The sequence below is a fragment of the Syngnathoides biaculeatus genome, chromosome 18 (genome assembly GCF_019802595.1).
Source record: "Syngnathoides biaculeatus isolate LvHL_M chromosome 18, ASM1980259v1, whole genome shotgun sequence".
Taxonomy (NCBI): Eukaryota; Metazoa; Chordata; class Actinopteri; order Syngnathiformes; family Syngnathidae; genus Syngnathoides; species Syngnathoides biaculeatus.
Window position 1 is genome coordinate 16,971,633 of NC_084657.1, and position 27,041 is coordinate 16,998,673.

Consider the following 27,041-nt stretch of genomic DNA (forward strand, 5'->3'; position numbering starts at 1 on the left):
TGGAGATTGACCTGATCTTTCAGGAAAGATGTGCCTCAAAAGTAAAAAAAAAAAAAAAAAAAAAAAAAAAACCAAACAAAATTTTATTTCAAGCATATTTTGATTTTTTTGTGTAATGCCACCAGTTAAGGGTACTTATATTGGCAAAGAAGAAACCCCGAAATGGAACTTACTGCAACATGAGCTACAAAAGGTCTGGCGCCTCAGTACAAAATTGCAAGGCCTTTTTTATTCCAGCAGTTACTTTATTGTATTGTGGTTACCCTCTCTTACTATAAGAGTTAGGAATGTTGAAATGTTTAATATTCACTGCCAATGCATGTTTTATGATATTGACGGTGTCAAAATCCCTTTATAAGTTTGAAATTAAAGTACAACAACTTTAAAGTCTCCCAAAAACAATGTGTTCGATTTTGAAGGTTCCACTGTACATTATGCATCTTATTGAACATTAAGTTATTTCAAGACTGTCCCCTCTCCCCTTCATTTACTTTCTAAAGCTAGCAAAATAAATAGACAAAACACAACAGTAATAAGACTGGAAGACATTCACAGTGCATGCGTGCTTGAGTAAAAACCTAAGTGGAACAAATAGGTCTGAAGCCTCTTTAACACTGACTCAGGACTAAAGGCCTCTTTATACTCCTGCGCGACCAACACCCCCTGCGTTGCATTACATGACTGACGCATTGAGCCACGCGCCTCCTTTGCGTCACTTGATGCGCACACGGTGAAAATTGCTGCTGCGTATTGAATGCCTGAGAGATCGTGTCTTGTGATTGGCCCGTTTTAGTCACATGCTGTGATGACAAACTCAGCATTCCCCTTGGTTCTGCATACCATCTACATTGCCGCTTTCTTGATCGATTTTGCAGCATAATGAAAAATATCATCTGGTCATCTGAGCCAATTTGTTCAAGCAGACACTGTTCCATGGTCGCCATTGTTGTTGCTTTGTTCCTTGTTACAGAAAGGAAAGTTGAAAACGGCTATCGGAAATGCAGAGAAAACTCCACCCTGTGGTGTCCTAGGCCAACCAACTGGAGTGAGAGCCCGATTTTGAGGAGAGCTGCAGAACAATTCGAAAACTGAGTGTGTTGGTTGCGCTCGAATATAAAAGACAAACTGGGCGCGGGACAGTCGCAGTGACATCAGCGCGGTTGCCTCTCGCATGAGTATGAAGAAGCCTTAAGTCAATCCGGCAATTATCTCCCTTTAGAGGTAGTATCAGAGCCATAACGGAGGCCGAATGACATCAGAGGTGTAGAGAATTGACATTAGTGTGAAATTTAACCTCTTATGCACACCTTGACTGTCCTGTTTTGTTGAAAGCTTGTTTCGAGATACCGTGTTGCTGTATCTGCTGTTATGGCTCTGATGTGGGCATTTTGCAGTTCTTTTCTGGATTTAGTTTAAAAACTGTATGGAATATTAAACAGTTGCTATGTTCTTGCAGAGTCCTTACAAGAATGCACACAAAATAGTAAGTCCTGGTGTGGCATCCTTTAAAATAAAAACCTGTAGGACATTTTCAGTATGGCCTGAAATATGAAAACGTTAGTTGCTAATTGGTCATCATTTTTTTTGTACAATGACAATGTAGACGTCATTGTTTGTTAACATACTATCAGTAGAAATAATTGTGTGCAAAGGTAGTATATACATTGGAACCTCTATCATCATATGCCCCTGAGGTTATATAATTTAATCGGAATTGGACAGAAATATTTGGGAAAATATGCCACCAAAGTTGCATAACTACAGTGAAGGTAAACATTACTATACCAGAGCAAAATATTTCCTTAAAACCAATTAAAAATGACAAATATTGAATACAAATTGATTGACCTTTGCTGGTGAAATGGCAGAAGTAAGGCGCTTTGTTGGCGATTTTAGTATTGTAAAACAACTGCCAAACTCATCCCAGTGGGAGTGTGTAACATTTAATTGAATACGTTTCTGTTGTAAACGCATGAGGATTTTGTTCTTGTGTGCTGCTTCCTGACTGTGGGACTCTTAAGGAATTCATGCTGACGCGATTTGTGTCACTATCATCCATAATATATGCAACAACCATTTCAAGAGTGAGCCGAGTCATCCTGCATGTTTTGGTAAAAATTACCTACATGTGAACAAAATGGCCAGCAGTCAGACTCAAAACACAAGTTTAAGACTTTGATGTGTCATTCTGGACACAACTTAATACATTTCACATTCAGTAAGGGTCAAGGAGAGTGTAGTTTTGAGAAGAAATGTATTTTTTAATATAAAGAAAAATTTAGGGTTTTAAAATTTCTATCTCTGTAAAGCGAGACAAGCTGCCGAATTACGATTGGCTGTTACCCTATGAGTGGGTGTAGCAGGGCCCGGGGAGTAATTCTGATTGGTCGCTACCCTGTGGGTGGGTGTGGCCGGGCCAGGGGAGTAATTCTGATTGGCTGTGTGGAAAGGGGATGCGGACTGTGGGTAATTTCCATGTAGCTGGGGGCAGCCTTGGCAGTGGGTGGGGGAGTGGCATCCCAGTGAAGGAGCAGGTGAGGGTGAGAACAATGGGGATGATGGGATGGGGGAGGTAGGGAAGGAGCGGTGGAGGGGGGAGGATGAGGGAGACATCAGAGGGCTGGTCTGGAGACGCCACAGCAGCTCCTCGTTGTTCCGACTGAGTCGTTTCTTCTCCGTGCTTTCCTTCTCGACAGATTCCTGTAGGTTGGCGTTCTCCTCTGACAGTTGCCTGGAGGTGGAGTTCCACAATCAAAGAAATGTTATCAAGCCGAGTGTACTTGTGGTCCGGCACTTGCTCATTCATACATTCGGGGATTCATCCAGCTATCCATTGTCGAGCTGCTTAGCCTCAGTATGATTGCGGGCGTGCTCCACCTTATCCCAGCTATCTTTGGGTGAGAGCCGGGCTACGCCCTAAACTGGTTGCAGCCAATCGCAGGGCACATAGACACAAACAACCATTTGCACTCACATTCACACCTACGGGCAATTTAGAGTCTTCAGTAGACCTACCACGCACGTTGCTGCGATGTGTCAGGAAATCAGAGTAGCCGGCTACTCTGATGGTTGTCAGGATAACATGCAAACTCTACGGAGGTGAGACTGGATTTGAACCCGCGTCCTCCGGACGGAGAGGTAGATGTAGTAACCATACAAACCCCAAAAGGCATATTGATGGTTTATCTCCTGTTATTCAAGAATTTTTACGAGTTAAGAATTATTATTTTATTTTCTCCAATGTAGTAAGGATGGGTGTCAGTTATCAGTGGATTTTTTTTTTTTTTTTTTTGTGAATAGCAGGGGTCCACAGTAAACACAAGCCATAATTCCACCAAGTACCTCATCTTTGTTCATCTTTTTTTTTTTTTTTTTATGAGAAACCCTTAGCTGATGTGATTTTCCACAACTGGCTACCTAGCTTACTGTATGTACTGCAAACCTTGTGAAACGGGAAGAGGAAGCAGAATTATTATTATTGGCTGTTTATTGCGAAAATCTTTGTTCCGAACGGTTCTTTATGTCTTACAAAATTGATGATTGCGAATGGACAGATCTGTGTCTAACTTTAGTCTATACCATTGATTCTCAGTAATCAGTATTACCGTGATATTGAATATTATTTTGGGGATTTTGTTTTTATGAATCCTTAGCTGTACTCCGCTACTGTGTTTTGATGGTGGTCGTGACCACCGCCTTTATTATGTTGTTGTTATTATATTAGGGTTATTAAAAATATTAATACTAAGAATTAAGTCACGAGATAACGTTTTCAAAATTGTCCGAGTATAATACGACTACACTGTCAAAGCTGTCAGACAATGTCTCATCAAATGGTTACTGGAATAAATTGTATTTTGTGTTATGGCGCAACAGTACAGGATATATTTTTTGTAAGTTTGGGATGTAGGAAGAATCAGCTTTCCGTTTTTGAGCTTTGGGGAAACTCTTGCAAGGATTTGTTCTTTTTCTACGCTTCACAACTTTTTATAAACGAAATGTCAACATATTGCCTACTCTACTGAAATGAGCTGAGCCAAACCTTACTTCCCGTTTTAAAAAAATATATGGCTATTGATGCTAATCTCGTGAAAATGATCACAAGTGTGATACCTGGATAAGGTGAGGTTTCTTTCAATCCGAGCTTTCAGATCTTCATTTTGTTGCTGCAGAACCTGAACCTTCTCCTCCAGGAACACGTTCTTTTGAGCCTGCTCAAAATTAAAAACACAATCAAAGCAACGTGATTGTCATATTGCCGGCGGACAAGCATGCATGTAGTGATAGTAAAGGTGGCCTATTTGGGGCTACCACTTTCTCCAGATCTGAGATCTTCTGCTCTTGCTGGTGTATTTGCTGGTTCTTCATTTCCACAACCTCCTTTAAGCTCTTCAGATCCTTCTCAATATGCTGGTACGGAGCTAAGGCATCCTGTTGCATGTAAACATATGACGTCACTCAAGAGGTAATTTAATCTCATGAGATTTAAGGATCTATCAGTTGTATACACAAATGTTATGGAACAGGTGATTGCGTAAGTATAATAAAACCAAACATTGATTCTTGCGGGAGCTATTAAATGTGCATTAATTGGGTGACACGATTGCTCTGCAAACACCTTTATGTTCCTGCTTTTGTACTAACCCGCATGTCAGGTTGAAAGTAATGAACTTTATTTTAATTGTTAACTTGTAGCTGTACCTAAAATTTTGCCTATAAAGTTACCCAATGTTTTATAGTGGCAGCGGTTTGAGTCTGTAATGAACAGATTCACCTTGCATTGTTTTCTGTGGGAAAAGTAGTTTTGAAATGACAAACTTTGACAACTTGGAAGTCGAGTGGCGTCACGTAATGGTTTTTGACATTAGGGTTTCCACTGTTGTCAGAAATAGGTGGAAAGCGGTGAGTTGTTGTAGGCGTGGCAGTTCCTGTTTTTGGAGTTGCTAACATGTGGACATACAGTCTGCGATATTGAATATCATCTGACCAATTGGTAGAATTTCTGCAAGAGTGGACACAAACTTTCTTTAGTAAAAACTCACAACTATTTGTTCGTCAGTGCTCTTTCTCAAAGCTTCTTCAAAGCGCTGGGCTTTGTCCTGCAGACTGCGGTTTTGAAATGTGAGCGTGTCCACTTGATCCTGGATGAGAGGCAAAAACACTGTTTTCCACCAATTGTGGCGTCCAAAGCATTTTTATATTGTTGGATCATACCTGAAGTGAAAGCCTTAGTTTCTCAAAGTCCTCCTCAAGAAGCATTTTCTGTTGCTCGTGAGCTTTCCTTAAATCTACATACGCATTTGTCAATGAGGGAGAATAAGTTCATTTAATAATAAGTTATTACTGTACATTCATACCTCTCATGGTCCGGGCATGCTCCTCATGCAGTGTCGCCATGGTGATATTATGCATGTCTCTGAGCTCCTGAATGGCTGCCTGGTGGTGAGCTGTCATCTCCTCCGCCTGACACATAACACAAACACATTTCCAATAACTAATCACATACACACTAATTCCAAGTCAGCAATATTTTGCATTCAGGTGAAGTTTTAGTACGACATTTACAAGTTCACTTACTTTGACCGTCCCTAAACTCCTAAATGCACCTGTTCTACTGTTTGTTTCAGTACTTTTTGCACAACTGTCTTTCCTCAAACAAGGAATTGAATTACAAAATTCATGATAGTTGCTTGTTCATTGAAACAAGCAATCAATTAAAAGTTCACTTGTAAAAGTTTTTATGCATTTTAGGTTCAAGCAAAAATTAGACTATCCCTAACTTTTTGTGAAGTATGTGAAAGTTTTAGCAGCTCTTTATAGAGAGGAAACAGCTGATGTGCTGCTGCCCGCTTGTCACCTGCTCCTGCTGCTGGGTCCTAAGCTCTTCCAAATCGGACTGATGCTCCGCCTTCAGGTGTTCCATCTCGACAGAGTGGCACTTCAGCAGGTTCTCCTCCATTGCGGACAGCTCAGATTCCTGCTGCACCTGCAGCTCCTGCAGCTGACGTTCAAATCCTGATTCCACTGCAGACTTTTCCAGCTTGAGTCTCTCCCAGTTTGCAGAGTTGGAAACTGAGCACGAGTGATTAGTTCAGAGTACGTTAGTTTGCATTCTGGAAAGACTGTGCTTTGATAAAATATCATCATAGAATGAGTTTTAGAATTGTTTTTTGAATTCATCTGATCTATTCATGGTGGCACGGTGTCGCAGCTGGTAAAGTGTTGGCCTCACCGTTCTGAGGACCCGGGTTTGATCCCGGCCCCGCCTGTGTGGAGTTTGCATGTTCTCCCCGTGCCTGCGTGGGTTTTCTCCGGGCACTCCGGTTTCCTCCCACAACCCAAAAACTTGCAACACTAATTGGACAGTCTAAATTGTCCCAAGGTGTGATTGTTATTGCGGTTGTTTGTCTCCATGTGCCCTGCGATTGGCTGTCAACCAGTTCAAAGTGTACCCCGCCCCCTGCCCGTTGACAGCTGGGATAGGCTCCAGCATTCCCCGCGACCCTCGTGAGGATGAGTGGCAAAAGAAAATGGATTGATGATCTATTCATGAAGAGTAATATTCATAGTGGAACCTCTCAATCATGAGATCTCAAAATTTTCCAGGGCCTCCTTTCAGGAGTGAAATCTTCCCAAGTTATATATTGATAAATATTTTAGAGAGGTCACCTTTCCTCACCTCTAACTTCACATGAGAGAATGGTGAGCGAGAGATGTGAGTATGCAGCGATTTCAGATTTATGGTGCGTTATAATCACGTCAGAGCTTTTAATTGCTGCTAAAGTAGAGAGGAATAGTTGATATTAGCAGCTGTATGTTTTATGGATTCTCCAGCCCCCCATATCATTATCATAATAGCATAGTGGCCCAAGTCACTTTGAATGATTTCGGAAAACAAGGATAAACTTTTTTTTTCTTTGTAAGCACATTGCTATTATTTGTAATTTCGATCTGAAAATAACAATTGTTTCAATAATCGATTGATTATTCTTAGGATTCATCAATGAAAAACATTTAAAAAAAGATTAAAATTCCAAGAGCAAGAGTTCAGTGAGCATCAAGGGAATAACTTAACTTGTTTCTTTTTCCTTGGCTTACTAATGTAACGCCAATAAGATGGTTATAACAAAATCATATGCCCACTGTCACGCTTGACTTTTCCAAGATCTCAGCATACATCATAGGAGCTCAGTTCATCAATTATAAAACAACGAACTGTTTTTTTTCTCTTTGTTTGTTTTTGGCATTTTCATGTGACATCTACTCCAAAAGAACCCAGACAAGAGATGTTAAGAGGAAATGTGAGAGGATAACATGAAGTCATGAGAAATGTAAACTCACCCAGTTGCTCTTTGATCGTTTGTATTTCCTGGAATAATTGTAGTTCATTCGCTTCTGTGGTTTCATTCTGAAGGGGAAACAAAAGGTGCAAGTTGAAAGTTGTGGTATGCAGTTTAACCTCACACTTGTACTGTCAAAATAGTGCGCAAAAACTAAAATGTGCATGATCTTATTTTCATAGGTGAGGGAATGCAACGGACAGTTTTTAATTTACAGTTATAAATTGATGAAAAAGTGAAGAAACGGGTCCAAGCAGGTTGGAACAGCTGGCGAAAGGTGTCTGGTGTGTTATGTGACAGAAGAGTGTCTGCTAGGATGAAGGGCAAAGTTTACAAAACAGTGGTGAGGCCGGCCATGATGTACGGATTAGAGACAGTGGCACTGAAGAAACAACAGGAATCTGAACTGGAGGTGGCAGAAATGAAGATGTTGAGGTTCTCGCTCGCTCGGAGTGACCAGGTTGGATAGGATTAGAAATGAGCTCATTAGAGGGACAGCCAAAGCTGGATGTTTTGGAGACAAGATTCGAGAGAGCAGACTTCGATGGTTTGGACATGTTCAGAGGCGAGAGAGTGAGTATATTGGTAGAAGGATGCTGAGGATGGAGCTCCCAGGCAAAAGAGCGAGAGGAAGACCAAAGAGAAGGTTTATGGATGTGGTGAGGGAAGACATGAGGGCAGTTGGGGTTAGAGAGGAAGATGCAGGAGATAGGCTAAGATGGCAAAAGATGACACGCTGTGGCGACCCTAACGGGACAAGCCGAAAGGAAAAGAAGAGGAAGAAAGAAGAAATTGATGACTATGAAAACAGATGCATTTGAGGAATGGCTGGGACAAAATATCGTTTGCTTTATATTAGAGGTCACCAAAGATTTTTTGGTACCGTTTAATCCGACAGTTTCAGATACACTTCTGAAATAACTAATTTGGTCAAATGACCTTAAATGATGTTATTCATATTCATTGTTATTGAAGAGATTGATAATGTTAATGGTTTCTTACATTATTTGTTAACAATGATTTAGGAATCAGATAACTGTAAATACCCAACACTATTTCTTAAAATCTCTGCAAGTGCAGGACAGCACTGTCACATTTTCATCGCCACTAACTATGTTTGTATAAATTCAGAATTATGAAACACAAAGATCTGCTGTCAGATTTTTAAATCTTATCCCTTCTTAAACTTGCAACCAAATCTGAAGAATTTTAAACCATGTTTCAGTATTTCAGCCTTTTGTAATGGTGCAGTTCCAATCTCCACCTGTCCAACATCCAAGCTGAACATTGATCTTCATTCCTCGGCAATGTACTGTATGTCGCGTCCACATTTACGAAAGGTTTGGAAATGAATGACACACAACTCAAGCTGACAGAGGTCATGTTTGTTTATGACATGAGTTTACTTTTGTACAACTTTGTCAGAATCCTCAGGTTCATCCGGGAATGTCTTTAAACGCTATCTGCACAGATGAAAAGTGGAGCACCTTTTTTTACCCTCTGTAAATGCACAGAGAAAATGTTCAGCTAAATCTTCAATGCATTTAAAGGGCGTAGGATATCAGCAAGACTTACCTTTGCCTTACAACTCACAGTTCACATGGTTCAGTTTAATAGTAACACCTCTGGATTGTATGAACTCTTTGATTCCTCTCAAGAGTGGGGGGGGGGGGGGGGGGGAATATCCCCTGCTTAGCCAGTGTGTAGTAAAAGGTCACCATATTCAGATGGCAGCTCCTCCAAAGCATGTTGAATGTTCTATGCTGTTTAACTCTGGAGTGGATACTACAATATGAGCTTTCAAATCTACATTTTTTTTTTTAATTTATATTTTGATATTGTCAGTTCCGGGGGCACAGTGGACGACTGGTTAGAGCGTCTGCCTCACAGTTCTGAGGACTGGGTTTCAACTTGTGGTCCCATCTGTGTGGAGTTTTCATGTACTCCACGTGCCTGTGTGGGTTTTCCTCTGGGCACTTTGGTTTCCTCCCACATCCCAAAAACATGCAATAATTGAAGATTCTAAATTGTCCCTATGTGTGATTGTGAGCATGCCTGGTTGTCTGTCTCCATGTGCCCTGCGATTGGCTGCCGACCAGTTCAGGGTGTACCCCGTCCCCTGCCTGATGGCAGCTGGGATTGGCTCCAGCACTTTCGCGACCCTTGTGAGGATAAGGGGCTCAAAAAATGGATGGATGATTATCATTTCCAAATTTACACCAATTTAAAATGAATAGCAACAAAAAAATGATAAATGCAGCTCGCTGTTCAGTGGCACTCCCCCCGCCCCCTTTTAGAATAGCAACAAAAAAATTAAGAAGCATCGCAGTGGTGAACTATTTTTAGAACAGGTTTGCAGGCAACTCACAGGGCGCCCGTTGGCACCACACTGGTGACTCTTGCTATATATTATAATGTTATCTCCTAAGGTGCAATCCTGATGCTCCAAAATCAGATATATATAATCAGATATAGGTATCGCTGTCCGACATAAACAATGTCCCTATGATGAGGCAGTCTGCAATTTCCTCTCTCTAAAGATGGTTGAAACTGCAGCTGCCTTGGTACAAACAGCAGGTGGCGCTAATGGCTCCTCTAATGAGCCAACAACTCTTGAAATTCATTTGCACCGAGAGGGTAGTGATAGATTTACACAAACACCAGCCATAAATATGTCTGGACATCTCACGGGTTAAATCATTCCAGTGGACCCAGGAGACTGCATGAGAGAAGCTTGGTGACACACTGAACTCGCCCAGAACCTCCCCCGCAGTCGCCAGCGCGCTTGCCCATCATAATCAGCGCACTCGGCAACCACGCTGTGAATCTCACGTCATTGTGTTAAATACTGCATGTGCTCTTGAGTGCGTGTGCAGCCTACATTTTTTGTAATCTCTAAGGCTTGGTTGATCAAGACAATGAAAATCACCATGGAGGAATTTGTCATTCCACAAATGACACTTGCCACAACACTTAGTGTGATAGTGTAATGGTGTCAATTCAAATAGCACTCTCACCTTGAGGCAGTAATGCTGAGTGGTGACAATGAAGGCTTCTAAACCCAAATAGGTCTTCCTCAGTTTTTCTTTAAGAGCTTTCAGTTGCTTTTCTTGCTGTTCACAGCGTCCACGCAGCCTCTCCATCTTATGTGACAAAAAACAAAACAAAATTAATAGCATCAAAGTCTTTTGACTCACTGGAAGGGATCCTGAATGTCACCTCCTCACGTTGCTCCTCGGTCTTTTTCTCCTTTGCTTTCCTTTCTTCTTCACTCTGCTGATCATCCTCCTCTTGCTGCAGCCTCGAGGGGGGCACAAAACGAGGGGACCCAGGTGGCACTGATGCCCGAGGTGGCCCTCCTGCAGGTCGCTGGCCTGAGTGGACTATAGGGACGGAAGTAGAAACACTTTGACAATTGAATGGCATGTATAAAGATCAAGAATTAAATCTTCCATATCATCATTCATCCATCCACCTATCAACCCATTTTCTGTATAGCTTATCCTCACTTTGTTTGCGGGTGAGCTGAGGCTTATCCCAGCTGAATTTGGGCGACTCCTGGAGTGGTTGCCAGCCAATTGCAGTGCACACTAATCATCGTATACTCTTAAATATTTCCAATGAATTTGCATACATTTTTTTTCATCAAACTGATGAGTATCGACTAGAGAAATCTGATCTGACCTACTGCTAATGGCAGTGTTCATCTGACAAATGACGCTAAGTTAATTGCGTCATTTGAAAGAAATGTTAATGGAATACAAACCCAGTAGGCTCTGAGATCGACAGCCTCAGGTCAAAGAGTGGCACGCAGAGTCCAAAGCAAACATGCTGAAGCAGCATTTAGCTATTATGCTGCACACAAATGGAATAAGTTGCCGACAGAAGTCATGTCAGCCCCAAGTCTGAATGTTTTTAAATCCAGGTTAAAAACGCATCTTTTTTTTCCCGTTTTTTTTTTAATAGTATTTCCATTTCTAAATGACATTTCTTGCACTGTACACTTTCTTAATTTCATTTTTTTCCCTTGTTTTAAATGTTTTATTTGTATTTAAATGCTTTTAATCACATCAAGTGCAATGAGTTACCTTGTATGAAATGCGCTGTACAAATACATTTGCTTTGCTTTTGTACAGAAACACACTTAAATTTGATCTGTTCTCAAGATAAATGCAACCATTTGAAAGTCAGTAGCTGAAAACCAGCTTTCCATAAAATCCTATTAAAATTCAGTAAATCTAATGCATATTCCTACTGTTTTTGAGGGGGAAAAAACATACTGCACATTTAAATTATTTCATTATTTTTAAAGATGGAGATGATGAAAACTCAAATAATTAAAACCATTTTCCCACCACGAGTGAGTCACCTTGACACATGACCATATTAACAGGTGGAGTGGTCTCTCTTGGCTGAATTAAATTGATTAGCTTTTTTTACTGTGGCAAAAAAACAAAAAATGTAAATTATTTTATTACAACAAAAATTACAGTCCTAAATGAAACAAATCAAAATGCCCAATCGTAAATTAGCATCCAACACACTGCAGCACCCTTTGACACCCATCGACCTTATCATCGAGCAAATTATTCGCATGGGAAGGGGGGTCTCCATGGCAACCCGGGCCCGAGGTTGGGGAGCAGGGTCCCAGATAATGAGTGAAAAATCTGTTAGCGGGAGGTGGGGTGATAAGAACCCTGGGTAAAGAAGGAAGGGGGAGGGGGAGCCATTGTAAAGGACTTTTTGGTAAAGAAGCAATTAAGTTTAGACAAAAGAGTGAGGGGAAAATGCCACGTTGCATAAAAAAGACAAAGGAAAAACAAAAATGTCTTTACTGGGACACATCGGAATGATACTTGTGAATACCACATACTTGATTAGTTTATATGGGTAATTTTCTTATAGTTTGATCAATATTTGTACAGACCTAAATTTCTTTTTGAAAATCAATTAATTTTACTGTTGTATTTGAATTATTGGCAATTGTCCATCAAAAGGTCATCCTAAGAAAAAAAAAAATAACTTAATGCAAAAATGTCTTTTTTTTGTCGCAAAAGATGTTTTATGATATGCAACATTTTATGAAGATAATAATTACATTTTTGAATGTAAAGGATTTTTCTCCGATTGGGTAAGATGCATTTTCTGTTTAGAGTTCTTTTACAAACCGTACTTTTTTGTGACTCAACTTGTCGCTCCAGTTAATGGGACTGGAGAGAGACCCGTTTTGTGAGCTGAAGTGCCAGAATGGGGCAGCCATTTCACATTCACACAATACCTGACAGCGAAATGAATGGGTTTTAATTCTGAGATATAAATGAGTTCGTGAGTTTTGAAACTATTGCATGTCTTTACCGTTATTCTGATTGTATAAAGACAATTTAATGTGTAGTTAGGCTCGTTTCTGGACTTCTCTCCACAGAGTTCGAAGGGCAACATGTTCATTGCGCAGCTCACACAATGTTTAAGAAGCCCTGCACTGTATGTTTTTACCATTATACAGTTTTGCATTTAACATTATAAAAAGAACTGTATTTTACTGGGCCACCACTGTTTGCTCTTTCAAAAAATGCCTTTACTATGAATGCATAAATTCTTAGTAAATCATCAATATCTTTTGGAAAATAGGACTTTAAGCATGTCTGTTTCAGTGCGGGAGACATGTACCCATATAAAATCAAGACGGCAATAAAAAAAAGAACCTAAATTAAATGATTATTTTTTTTTACTTTACCATTATTGATCAAGTTAGTACATGAAAATAACCCATAAGGTGTGTCATATGCCATTGGAGGGACAGGAATGCAAGGAATAATGGGAGTGATAACCACTAGTGTGGCAAGTTTAAATTTCACATTCTGGCATTTTCAGCTTCATTTCAACACAATTTTGCATTTTCCCCCTTCAGACTATACCCACATCCGCCTTCTGTGTTCTGTCAATATCTGTAAATCCCAGTAAGAAACAGAGAATGCTTACTATTAATTCGGAAAGAATGTGTCAGCAAATTTGCAGTAAAGTGTAAACACAGGCAACTTTTGCAAGAATAAAATGCAGGCAGGCCCTTTCTCCCAAATTGGGTTCACAGAGTTCAAACTACAGGGAGTTGAACAGGGAAGTTAAAAGATTCTGATTTGTCGATGAAGAATAAGTAAACACTGAATAGCCACTAGCTTCTTATGGTCACTTTTTTAAAGTATGCAATCTCACCATCATCTTGTTTAAGGAGTGTTTATCATCATCAGCAGGGTGTTTTCTGATTTATAATTTCGGGTTACTTTTGGCAGCTATGAAATGGAGAACTGACCTGGTGACTGAGGTTTGGGTGGAACAACTGCCAGCCTCTTTGGGGAGGACGGGAGGGACCGTGTTACCTCAGAACTCCGCTGGAACTCCTTCCTGCCAACTGTTAAACAAATAGTAGTAATGCAATGACACTTGACAATATAATATAATTCATAACATAAAAAGAAAGAAAGCACAGATAGTTTTGAGACCGTTGTGAACTAAATAACTATCAGCGTAGATATTAGATATTGCATTAATAAAGTATTCCTACAGCAAAGACAGCTGGAAGGTGAATGGAGGGATTTATTGCTAGCACATTCGTGTTTAGATTTATTTTTATGTTATGTCTAAAAGTGTTCCATATTTCATATGATTCTGGGTCAAACCAAAGTCAGGCACACTGAGAAGGATAAGACGGCGCTCGTCTGCTCTCCGTGACTCTTACAAACTTCCCAGACAAGACGGAAAACAATCCTAAACAGTGCGTGATACTCAGGATGACTTTTTCCATCTCAAGTCTTCTGTTGTGTATCACACTAGATCTGGTGTGGGAGCTGGTACGATGTGTGGGTGTTCAGAAAGCGTAGCTGGATTTATTTTAAAACAGTTGTGAAGTGTGCTGCTTTGGAATGTGTAAAAGTCAATCCTAATTAAAACCCCAAGAGAGTCTGCAGATTTGTGGAAGATTTTTGTGTTCGATGAGATTTCAGTTCATTGACATTATCACAGCACTTAACCTTGTTTCTACCCAGCAGTAAAGTACAGTACAGCACTGAACACTATCCCAATTTTCAGCACCCGTTTGTTAGGGTACTGGTTGCAATAATCCAAAATTGTGTAAGGTGGTGCTGAAAATAACGCTATATGTATGAGTGGTCAACAGAGAATTGTCATCTGGTAACTCACTACACTGAAACGTAAAAGTGAGACAGGAAGTAAAGAAAATACTCTATATAAAAAAAAAAAAAAAAACAGAACAATCGACTGACCCCCAGGGGAGCTTTTTGGTTGGGCAGGCAGGTATCGGCGCGGCAGTGCTGGTGTGGATGGTGGCTGAAGGCTGTTGCTGCGACATGGCGCACCTCTCTTGTGATCCTTTGTTGGTGAGCCAGCGGTCTTCCTGTGTACAGACGGCTCTTCGCCCACACTCAGACCTGGAACAGACACATTTACATTGATGACCTTGGATCAAAATGGTGACTTGAGGAAGATACAAAGGAGATGCGTCACATTTTTTTATATGCAGGTACAAAGCATATATGTTTGCAAACACATAAACATTCCCACACTGCATATATCCTGTTTATCTCCTCATACCCGATCTATAACGACACAACGCCCGCACTTCAACATTGTCTTTTGTGTGCCACGCAGGAATAAGCAAGCCACCGTGAGTTGGCGATTTGCCCATAACGTGTCTTCTTTTGGCCTACATTGTTAGCGATCCATGCCAAGTAACAGAGACTCATGCTCATACAATGTATTGCCCGAGGTATTCAAACACCTGCTTTGACTCCTATATTAATTTAGATGATATCCCATTTGTAATCCATAGGGTTAAATATGACAAAGGCTCCAGTCCCCCCTGACTCTAACCAGGACAAGCGGTGTTGAAAATGGATGGATGGATAGATTATTAATCGCAATCATTGTATAATATAATGTAATAATCACAAACTGCTGGAAAGTGAATAGGCATGTAATAATAATGTGGTAAATGGAATGGTAAACCAGCTGAAGTTAACATTCACATTTTAATTCTGACCGGTGTGATCGAGCTGAATTTCAAGCTAGGGCAGAGCAAAGATATTTACAATGACAACACTTTTGCACATACAGTATTGAGGTGTGATTTGAATGATTAAAAAGATGAGATTAGGGGTAACATAAAGACATCCAATGATAGATTTCATGAACATAAAGGCAAGTTGATTGAGAATAGCGCTGCTTGACAAAATGGGATTCGATGTTGGACACACACACACACACACACACACACACACACACACACACACACACACCAGGATAATATGTCGGAAGGAACAGAGCAACTAGGCTTGGGAGAAAGCAAACAATGTGAAAAAGAGATATGAAGATCGATGAGCTGATGGTGCTTGATTGGAGCCGGTGGCAAGCTTCTGTTATTATAACGAAAATGAAAAACACCAAAGATAAGGAAAAAAAACAAAACAAAAAGCAAAGCCCAGTTGGAGATTGATTTATTGGCAGTCTTGCAGGATCATCTTGGGTCCATGCAGTCCTAATTCTGGAAAAAGGGAGCACACTAAGGCATGTGCATTTACTTGAACCCAGAAACAGAACTGGAAGTTTAAAGTGTGTAATTCTTTAAATCCACCGTATTTTGTGGCTTAACCCCACTGCTGAATGTGGAACACAGTGGGGATTCTCAGAAAGATGTCAGCTTCATTCTGCGCTGTACTTCACACGTGACACGTTCTGTAATTAAACTGACGGATAGAATTCATCAGAGCCTGTAATTTGTTCTGCCTACTAGTCAGTGCTTCCTCTTATTTGTTGGACATTTTCAGTTGAATGATGAAATATGTGACAATCCCTCAACTTTCTTCATCAATAACCTTTCCTGTATTTATCAAATACTGTACTACCAACTTACGATTAGGTGACGATATGATTGATGCTGAGCAGATTCGAAATGTTACTGTTAATGTATTTTGTTGGAGAAATGGCAGTTAATGTAGCAAAGTTTGCAGCTTACAAATCTGAAAACGTAATAACTGGGTATATCTTCACAATATATCTAGGAAATGCTTATGAAAGCAAACTACAGCATGTCAGCAGGGTATGTGTGTGTGTGTGTGTGTGTGTGCGTGTCTTTCTATTTGCGGGAGGCCAAGGTTAAAGCTGCATACATAAAGCACAAAGTAATGGCCCTGCAGAGATGGACCTCAGTAGAAGTCTGTGGGAAAGATTAAATGTGTGATGTCAGGAGATAAGTCTTAAAATGTGTTTCTACAAAATTCCTGAGAAGTCACACAATTTTTTTTTTTTTTTTTGTTAGAACATGCCCGTAGGGTACTCCTGCCTGAAGCCCACAGACACTATGTTGTTGACCCCTGATTTCAGAATTCTGTCCTCTTCCCAAGGTGTAAAATAGAATGGTGTGATAAGTGACAAAGATCGTTAAAAGAAAGTGTGAGCTGGAGGCATCAACACCGTCACGGCTGTCATGATAGTTTTTCTCCCTTTTGCTGCCAAGTGGCATCCGTATCTAATTGCCTATCTCAGTGTGTATCTCAATACGTGTATGTGTGTAGCTACAATATGCGCACATGTGCCACAGAAACCATCTGGTCACAGTGAGTTAGCATGAGTCACACACCAGATCTGAGCTCGGAGCTGCGGCATCTGGGGTGCAACATCCACTCTCCTCCCGGTGCCAGCCTCTCTGCACAGCTCTCACAGCTTTCCCTCGCTTACAGTTTCTTCCTGTGACTCACCTTAGTTTCCAGACCTATTTCACTATTACAGTATCACAGAAATAAAAGAGTGAGTGCAGCAATAATGCTGCATTTGTTTTGACCATTGAATTTCCATTATCCAAATGGACCCTCCTCTGTAGCCCCCCACCAGCTTTGTAAACAGAATCTGTCAATCACTGTGGAATTAACAGCGTATTCCCAATGTAGTTGACATGCGTGGATGCATTGCTTTCTCTCATGCACAATGAAACACCTTGAGGACGTCAGCGCTCAGATGACAATAGGATTGCATTAATGGGTTGTCAATGTTTCCTCGTAACATACACTTCCACAGGTGATAGAATTTAATACTTACATACAGTTTTAAATGCAAACAGGCAGTCTGTGAACTGCATTCGATTGCTTTCCAGTGATCTATAACACATGTTGAGCACTGCCGTTTGTGACACCCGAGGGTCCCAAAGCAGAGTGTTCAGCACGGCCAACAAAATGATTTTGTGACAGCTTTAATGATCGAGTCTGACTTGCCAAAACAACAAAGAGGTGATGAACGTGATAGTTGTTAATCGACTGTCTTTGATCTGTATTGTCCCGACGCGTTTCCCGTCAAGACATTTCCAAACTTTACCTTCAGAATGGCCAACGGGTGAAGGTAGAAATAAAATATGCGTATGAAATGTGAACAATTTTGGATGAATTTCACGCCAAACATCCTAGAGTCGCTGCTCATTGATCACAGCAGGTTGATCAGCTGTGATGCTGGGGGGGCTTAAACTCGGGGAGCTTCCTCTAACCCACTTTGCTGAGGCTTGGTATCCCTCGCCTCCATATCTCTCTATTCCTTAATGATTCCTCCTTTCTGGATCATCCAGCACCCAAATGGAGCCTGCTTTCCTGTGGATCAATCATGCGACTGCAACTGAGCCCGGTGTCTATTCTTTTTGTTTCAGAATGAGGTTTTGAGTTGGTACCGCTCCCCTGACAAATACGAGAAGGATGTGTGAAAATTCATCTGTCAATCTGACTGCTCTTTGATCGGATTTTGGATTGTGCCGTGAGGGGAAAAGATCCCTGCATGAAAAACGAAAATAGGGTATTGCAAACTCTCATCTCGACAAACACACACACACACACACACACACACACACACACACACACGCGTACACGTGTGTAAACATGGTTGAAAGATGCTCCCGGTAGTCAGAAACCATGATTACTAGTGCAATGTTCTTCTAATCGTCATGTTACCATCTCACTCAGCCACTGAAGCTTGTTATTTCCCATAACACCTAGGGCTACATGCGGATTCTACAATGCAACTATTTATAGGCAGAAGTGGCAATATCTAAAATTTCAAGGAGGATAAAGCTTCAAAATCCAATTTCCCATGTCTCCTAATTGCTCCAAGAAATAAAAAGGCAGTGTTTGTTTTTGATTACATGAGCAGATGGCTAACTGATTTTGTTTTCCATGGAACGAGTAGTAAAAGTCAGCTGAGGTGTTTAATGACTTAATTAAGTTCCAAGTTGTTCAAATTTAAAGAAAATAATTAATTCTGTGGTTGACCTCAACTCACACCTTCAATAAATGTTTTATTAACTGTACAAGCAGTGTTTGAAGTGAAGTTTTTACATTCCCGTCACTCAAAACTAAAGCGATATGAGCCACTGTGAAACAAAAAGTACTGTAAAACTTTTCATCTGTTTGAAGATATCTGACAAATTTGAAATGGTGAGAGCACTAGCATTTTTTTTTTTCAGATATTGATAGTCACCAAATTATATTTTATAGGTATTGCTGGAATGAATAAGCATCGTGTTATAATGTTTTAGAAGTTAACTAATAGTCAGTGCAGTATTAGTATTGCACAAAAAAAAGTGTTTGCTGTCATTGTTCACAAGCTTGACTCCTTGTTCACAAGCTAGACTCCCAGATGTAAATCTTTTTCTACATACGCAAAAGGCCACTTTCATCTACATCAGTGTTCGTGACCGTTTCTCCTTTGTCTAGATAACCCATTCCACCTCAAAGGTGTGACATATGAAGATTCTGATTAGATTAGATTGAATATTGCACAAGTGTGCCAAAGGCTGGTCACAATAATAGCTCACTCTGAAATGTGCTGTTTTATCACAGAATGTACCACGTATGTTGCAAGTTCTGGGGGAGCATGCAGGTCAGGTGCTGACTACAGGACTGTCCACCAGAGCTGTTGCCTGTGAATTGAATGTTAATTTCACCATAAACCGTCTCCCAAGGCATTTGAGACAATTGAGCAGACGATACAACCGGCCTCACAACCACAGACCACTTGTAATTTTACCAGCCTAGGACCTCCACATCCAGCATGTTCAGCTTCAAAATCGTCTGTGACCAAGCACCCGTACCGCTGCCGCAACAATTGGTTTGCATAACCAAGGCATGTCCTCACAAACGGTCAGAAACTGTCTCAGGGAAGCTCATCTGCCCGCTTGTCGTCTTTGCTGGGGTCTTGACCTGACTGCAGTTTGTCGTCGTAACCGACTTGAGTGGGTGAATGCTCATATTTGATGGCATCTGGTATCTTGGAGAGAGTGGTTCTCTTCATGGATGAATCCCAGTTTTCACTGTTCAAAGCAGATGGCACACAGCGTGTGTGGCGTTGTGTGGGTGAGCGGTTTGCTGATATCAACGTTGTGGATTGAGTGGCCATGGTGGTGGTTGGGTTATGTTATGGGCAAGGAAAACAGGTTCATTTTACAGTATTGATGGCATTTTGAATGCACAAAGATACCGTGACGAGATCTGAAAAACTAAAACTGGGTGAAAAAACAAAAGTCTCATGTTTATATTGTCTTGTGTGCATGTGTGTGTGTGTGTGTGTATAGAGTGAATATATATTGTGTGTGTTTACATACATACACATGTTTTTGGAATCATTAGGTGCGTGACTATCTTTGACAATGCACTTCAAAATAATACGAATATGCTCATTTTCCTCTTTTGGTACGGAGATGTGACATTCCTCCCCCTTTTTTCCTTACGGTTGTTAACAAGGGGCGTCCCCCACATTGGCACACAGCTTGCACTCAAGTTCAACCAATGGAAGTACGACGGGAGCGATGAAACAAGTGCTCAGAAGAAACAAGGGCGAAAAAGGGATTACGTAACAGGGAACGGTGACATACGCGAGAGCTGAGGTATTTACGTCAGCTGTAACTGGGAGAGGGAGAGAAATCTATGTAGGTCACATTAAAAACGCATGCCGTTATTCTGAATTCAGCCAACTAACCAGACCAGTGTACACTTCAAGTTCTGGTTCTGCACATTTCATGCAGCAGCCTTGAAAATGAGTAGGCACCTATCTCTATTAATGATGTCTGACTCTAGCTGAATAATTGGTCTCTAAAGATATATATGTTCAAATAAATTCAGGCAAAAATGTCATTATAAAATTCACTGTTTGGTGAGGGTCATGTTTCAGCTTGGTTTTAATTCATTCATTTAGAAAAGTTGGAGAAAATCAATGGCACAAAAGTTGGGTCGAATACCCAATAGGAGAGGCCCTCATAAAGCTGCTTTAGCTGTAAATATGACATAATGAATGTGGATGGGGAGTGCATAAAAAGGGTGGTAAAAAAAGATGGTGATGATCATGACACTTTCGCGTAGTGATAAAACTGGCTGTGCCGTTTTTTTTAAATGTATCTTTATGTGCCATTAGCACTGAACCTGTGATTTGCTACTTTGCTGTAACTGCATGTGCTTTCAACACAACAAAGTGGGAGAGGTGTGAAAGTGCACACCTCCATCTTGACATTACGATGACTCTTGTACACAGATTCTACGAGTATCACACCATTCATGGCACAACTTAGCCAAACCATTCTATGTTGGTGGTGGTTTTACAGAAAGCATCCTATAGTGTAGGGGGGAAATGTTGAGACTTACGGTGAGCGATCCTGGTCGAGTCATTCTGTGTGCTGTCGGCAGAGTGTGCAGAGGAAACAGAGGACACGCTAGAACTCCTGACGAAGCCAAACGCTGCCAGGCGGCCCACGGGGAAACGGTTGGTGCTGAACCCAGGGGCGCGAAGGCCTGAATGGCTTGCTTTGGGAACCAGGGACCTGGAGGTCATGGTCTGTGCATGTGCTGATGCTTGAGCCTCAGGAGCATGATGAGTGAAAACCTCATCATCAGCTAGAATGGCGCACACACACCAAAAAAATTCAGTTTGTTAAATAAAATCAGAGAAAAAAGGTAGAAGCTAGCCCAACCATCAGCTATGGAAGTGCAGTAAACCCCTGTAATTTCCAGCTTGATGGAAACCCAGCCTTACTGCGAAGACTGCGGGGGGGTGGACTTGTGGAATTTATGCCCCTCTAAAAGTGTTTACAATTTTATTTATTAAGAGTTTTAACCATAAATATAGCATGATCCAGAAACACTTTAATATATTTTAAAAATCATCTTGCATCAGTCTTAAAAATAAAAGGCTTGAGCTTTTTAATAGCTATTCAGCAGACCAGAAACATACACATGCGGCAAAGACTTTCCGTATATTCTCCCATCTCAGTCGCCATCTTGTTGCATCTTAGGAAGTTACAGAAACTGCAAATAGTTTAGGTCCTTTGATGCATTCAATAAACAAAATTCTACTTACTTATTATAGGACATTCTTGCTTTTTTTCTTCACTGTATTGTCACATTATCAAAGTGACACAAAGTAACCCTTTAATTAATTTCATAAAATGTTCTTCTACCCTTTTGGCAGAAACTTTTTATGAGACTTCCCTTTTTTCTTTATTGACAAATCAAGAGTTGTAGTGTTGATGTGTTTCTAGACGTAGGTACCTGGATGATTATTTTTGGTAACCAGTGGAAAGGGCTCCAAAATGTGTTAGGATGTTCTTTAAAACTTGGAATTCAATGGAAGTAGGGCATTATTCAGTAGTGTGAACATGATTACAGAAGAGTAATTCTGCACAGCTATGATATTTCATTCTGTGCTGATTTTGCTCTCCACGAACTTCTGTGTGTTCTAACTCTGCTCAGTCCACAATTTTAAGAAATACCTAACGTTGTGAACAGCTACATTTGGCTATCCTCCATGCAGGCTGAACTAATGGTCAGTACTTTATCTCATGCCAACATTGTCGCAAGGTTGAAAATACATGGAGCACTTTCTGTCTTATCTTGTTTTTACTATAAATCCTTCAGTTAGCCAATCTATCAGGAAAATACATGAGGGAGGCAAAAAAAATCAGTAATTGCTGTTGGACAAGCAGGAAACACGGACACTCACATGCAACCACACTCCTTTGGGCTTTGCAAGGTCTATTCAGGGTAAAACATTATCCCCTGCTGGATGCAGAGATAAGGTAGAAGGCCCTCGTTTCCTCTCCAATTGCCACAACTCCCCACTCGGCGCTCCAGAGCTCCCCATCACATCAATCCGCGAATGAAACATTTTATGAGATGTTTGGAGCTAGCAGTCGGAAAAAGTGGGGACTGAAGTTGCCATCATTGCTGGTGCTCTGCCTCTTCCCTCCTTGTCAGCCATTTGGTCTGAGTATTAGATTGGAGCGCACTGCTCTAAAGTGCGCAACTCCAAATCATTAAAGATAAATGTTCCAATTTCCCTCCTCTCCCTGTTTCTGGTCCTCCACCTTAAAGTGTATAGATAGAGAAGATTCTGATAAATATCCACTTACACCTGAACAACACAGATGTTCCCTCCTGTTGATTGAAAAATTTTCACTTGAATCTAAACAGGAAATGAGGATAGGGATTTGGTAATATGTCAGTGCGAACTAATGCTGTTCCAAATTTTAGATTGCATGCAGTGTTTGTTGAACTGGAAGCAGCGGGGGTAGAGATGGATTCAGCAGGAACAAAGTGACATTAATTTAGAGTTAATTGGAGTTCACTTCAAAGCCTGCAGGTCCCAGAAGACCAAGCAGCATAAATTACCAAGGGTTATAGTAGAATAAGATGATGAGGCACAGTATAGTGCAATGATGATAAAATTTAGTTGTGTAGAGATGATATACATTTGTACATCTGAGATGCATTACAAGCCTGTGTTTTCAGCTTGATGTTCATGTTATTTGACCCGGGAAGAGAGCAGTTTAAATATTTATGGAGGTGATAAATGGAATTTCCATCCATCGTTGTTAGGACGATGGGCAAATTTCTAGCTTCAATAAGATACCAGTGACAGTCACACTGCAACACAAATCAGACTGCAGGTGCCAGAGGTGGAAAGTGAACTGTCCGAATTGGAAATTAAATGAAAAGAGGGAAAATAAAAACAGGGCGGTGTTTATTAATTTTTTTTTCACAATGCAGCTTTTTGGCGCAGGATGTTTCTCCTCAGAGCAGAGTGCATCTTGCAATCCTTCAGTCGGAATTTGAGCGAATGCATTTTCATGAGCTGCTTTCATCTCAGCCCAAATTTGTCAGAGCAGTACCCCCCTACTTACGGCTGCAAAGGAACAGACAGATAACAGTTTCCGGGTGTGTCAAATTCCTGATAGATTAAAAAAAATTGGACAAGTTTTTCACCTGGGCTATCATGGCTTTTCTGGCTGGCTGTTGGGCAGACTTGTTGGATTGGTTGGCTGATTGTTGACATCTGACTTTGACCAGGTCCTTTGCCCTTGACTGGACCTGAAGCTGTCCTGGTCACAGCGCCCAGGCCTAACCGTAGACCTCTGCCAGAGCGCAAGAGACTGCTGGTCCCTCCGGTCTGAACAGCAATCCGAAGCTGTAATGGAGCCTCGGCGGAGCTCCCAACCTAAAAATGGTTCATGAAACACTTAAATTTGTACTATATAACCCTACCCATATAACACAAATAAAAACGAGCAAACGTCAGTAACTTGCATACATGTCAAAAACTGAATCGCTACCTCTAACTGTGGTCCATAGAAGTCTTCCGTTTTATTACTCAGCTTTGGGGGTGCTGTATAACCGTGGGTATGTGTAGGAGGGATTGTGTTTGTATTTCCCGGAACCCTGATACTCCTGCTCAATAGTCCTGTTGGAAGGATGTTTGTTTGCATGTCTTTGTGGTACTTGCCGTAAAGCAAGTTGGTTGCACTGAGTACTGGTGCTCTTCTGGTTTCTTTTTCAGACTTTAAGGAGTCTATAGGAGTATCTTTGTAGGAACTAGGTGTTGTACCTGCACCGTGGATGTATGTGGACAACCTTGCTGGTAAAGAAGATACCTGATAAGGTCCGTCAGCAGCCTGAGGTTTGAACTGAGGATTTTTCCGAACATAAGTGATGATTTTTGGGCGTACTCCTTTAGGTTTAACTTTCGGTGAAGGAGAGCTCTCTTTGGGGCTTGAGTTATGGCTTGAGTTGGGGGTGCTTTGCTGGTTGTTGAGAGGCGCTTTGGGTATTCCAGTCGGTTTTATGTTGGTTTTTACTGATGCTTTCATGCCAGCGCTGTTATGCTCCTGAGCTGATGTTTTGACATCAGAGCTTCCTCCGGACTGGCTGTCTTGAGCTCCTCTCCGTGTATCCTTCGAGGTGAGGTACGTTGAGGCCTGCCTGTTTGGTGAGCCCCGGGGTGTCCTGAGGAGAGACTGGGGAGGTGTAAATGTCCTTTTGGGACTGGAGCAATTACTTCTGTAGGGGAAGTGATTCTGGGGTCGCTTCTCTGTAGTGGAAGCTTTGGGGGTATTTGAAATTGACTTTGTAATTAAACCTGGCTGTTTTTCTGCTAATAAAACCTCTTTTTTGGCTGCCTGGTTGGGCTCTCTGGATTGGAAGACTCCATATGTGTTGTACAAGTGTGAAAAATCAGATGGTTCGCGCAAAGATGATTTTATAAGCTTTTTGTTTGACCCATTGTGAGAGTGACTCGGTGAAACTGTTGTGCGATTGTCAGAGGCTGGTTGTTCAACTTCAGCACTTTGACCACTCCACTCTGCTAAATTTTGCGCTCTTCCCATCTCTGTCTGACACAGGGGTCTGACAAGCTGTTGCCGCCTTAATGGTATTACCCGTTCCTCAAACCCAGTTCTTCTATGTCCAAGACCACCATCAGAGGATGATCCATTTTTGCACTGGCTTCTCGCGTCCTCTCTGTCATCCTGACTGTGGCGTTGTTTCTCCTGATAATATAATGGTTGAGGGTTGTTATGTACAGCAGCTGCCCTTCTTACAGCTTGGGCTGAGGTAGTGTTGTTGGGATAACAAATGTTGGTTGGAGAGACAAAAGTATCTCCCTTCGAATTCAGGCCGCTAGACAGACTTCCACTAAGATTCATTGTGGATAGATTGGAGACAAAGACATTTGTTTCTGACTTTGACTGCTTCAGCACTCCTCTACCTATTTTGGTGTTCTCTTCCTCTGTTAATGTGTCTTCCTCTGCACCATAACAGCTATTCTTTCTCCACTCCTCTTTGTCTATCGGAGTTCTGCTCTCCACTTTGTTGCTGTCGTTGTCATTCCTCCTCACCCCAATTGAAATAGAGCTTGCAGTTGAACTGGAGGATATTGACATTGGACCCTCGTCTTTTCCTTCTTTCATGCTTCCTCCATCGTCGTCATCTTCTTCATTTGGGTTTCTCACGAATGTATGTATGTCAGGACACTCCATGAGCTCAATCTCTCTGAGTCCAGGTTGTGGACACTGCTGCTCAGAGACCCAGATTATCATTTTGTCATGGGATTCACTTTGAGATACCAAAGGTGGGAGCGAGCTCTTATTGCACCCTGTGTCTTCTAACAACCCTCCGTGATCAATTAAAGAAGACAGTTGATTGGCATTGTCATCATCATTGTGAGAGAACTGAATCTGAGCTTTATTTGTAATCTTGTTCGCTCTTGAAACAACCCCACATTCCTTGAAATTAGTTGGGATGCTCATTTTGAACTGTTTTGAGTGCTCGAAGATATCAGGCAGATACCATATCTATCCCAAAAGAAATTCTAGAGCCTAAGGCCATCTATTGATTTATACAACACACGGCTTTAACTCTATTCTTTTTTTGTTTAGGTTTCTTTGTACTGCAGTAATGTGGTCCTCCAAAAATAGAATTCCATGAGTCTTTTTTTTTTTTTTACGTCAGCTCAACAACTCATCTTGCATTCCCTTTGAGCAAACAGTCTGTGATGACGCTGCATTGAGGTTTACTCCATCTGAAAGGAAAAAAAGAGTGCATGAGACAAACTCCTTTCATTTGAAGTATAATTTCAGAAACAATTGCTAAATATCTGCATGCTCCAAGCAGGCTCGTGTTGAGGAGTAGAAGTACCAGCTCAGAGCAGATCCATATTGTAGGCCCAATTTCTATATGGGGGTTCACACTCTCTTCAAGTGCACCTTATGGCTGATTCTACCACAAATCACTTATTTTCAACAACAGAACAAACTGCTTTTCATTCGTTCTGCAGCATAAATACAAATATATGACTGACTGTGTGTTACACTGATTGACTGTATGCGGTATAAAAGAGTCCAAACATTGTTGAACCTCATAATCTGTGTGGTTAGTAACTAAGACTAAAACAGTCAGAGATACTGCTGCAGTAATCCCTCCATCCATGTTCTACAGTGCTTGTTGTCATGAAGGTTATGAGTGAGGTGGAGCCTGTTCACTTTAGGCGGGACGCATAGTCCACTTTCTACGCTTCCAGCCAATCACATGGTATGCTTAAACAAATAACCATTCGCACACGTTTTTATACATGAACAGGTAGTCTTTGATTTAATCTAATGCGTGTATTTTAGCTCGGTGGGAGGAAGCAAGAGAACCCATGTGGACAGATCATGCAAACTCCACAGAGGTCGCGACTTAGATTCAAACCCAGGAACCTTAGTTCATCATAACTGTGAACTGTGTGTGCACTGCATGACCAGGATAGTCATGCTTTCAGAAAGTATGTTTTTCCCATTTCATCCTAATGAATATTTGAGTGGATTCCACATTTGCAAACAGAGCACAAGCTGTTTAA

At 41.1% G+C, this 27,041-nt stretch overlaps 1 protein-coding gene across 1 annotated transcript; it reads right to left on the reverse strand.

The window, feature by feature from the left end:
• Positions 1-979: 979 nt before the first annotated feature.
• Positions 980-25,953, reverse strand: mtus2a (microtubule associated tumor suppressor candidate 2a). Its single transcript, XM_061802388.1, has 15 exons — positions 23,983-25,953; positions 23,636-23,867; positions 21,020-21,268; positions 14,618-14,782; positions 13,648-13,746; positions 10,560-10,723; positions 10,358-10,483; positions 7,342-7,408; positions 5,858-6,072; positions 5,358-5,463; positions 5,215-5,288; positions 5,043-5,141; positions 4,312-4,431; positions 4,114-4,211; positions 980-2,731 (listed from the first exon to the last, which is right to left on the reverse strand). Exons 1-15 carry the CDS (start codon positions 25,951-25,953, stop codon positions 2,296-2,298), a joined length of 4,221 nt encoding a protein of 1,406 aa, XP_061658372.1. The 3' UTR covers positions 980-2,295.
• Positions 25,954-27,041: the final 1,088 nt, after the last annotated feature.

Excerpts from the sequence above, each read along its gene's own strand:
- mtus2a (XM_061802388.1), bottom strand. The coding sequence starts at position 25,953 with ATGAGCATCCCAACTAATTTCAAGGAATGTGGGGTTGTTTCAAGAGCG. Across the intron at positions 5,464-5,857 it reads GGACCCAGCAGCAGGAGCAG|GCGGAGGAGATGACAGCTCA; the intron begins GTGACAAGCGGG and ends GTTATGTGTCAG. Across the intron at positions 4,432-5,042 it reads GCACTGACGAACAAATAGTT|GATGCCTTAGCTCCGTACCA; the intron begins GTGAGTTTTTAC and ends TACATGCAACAG.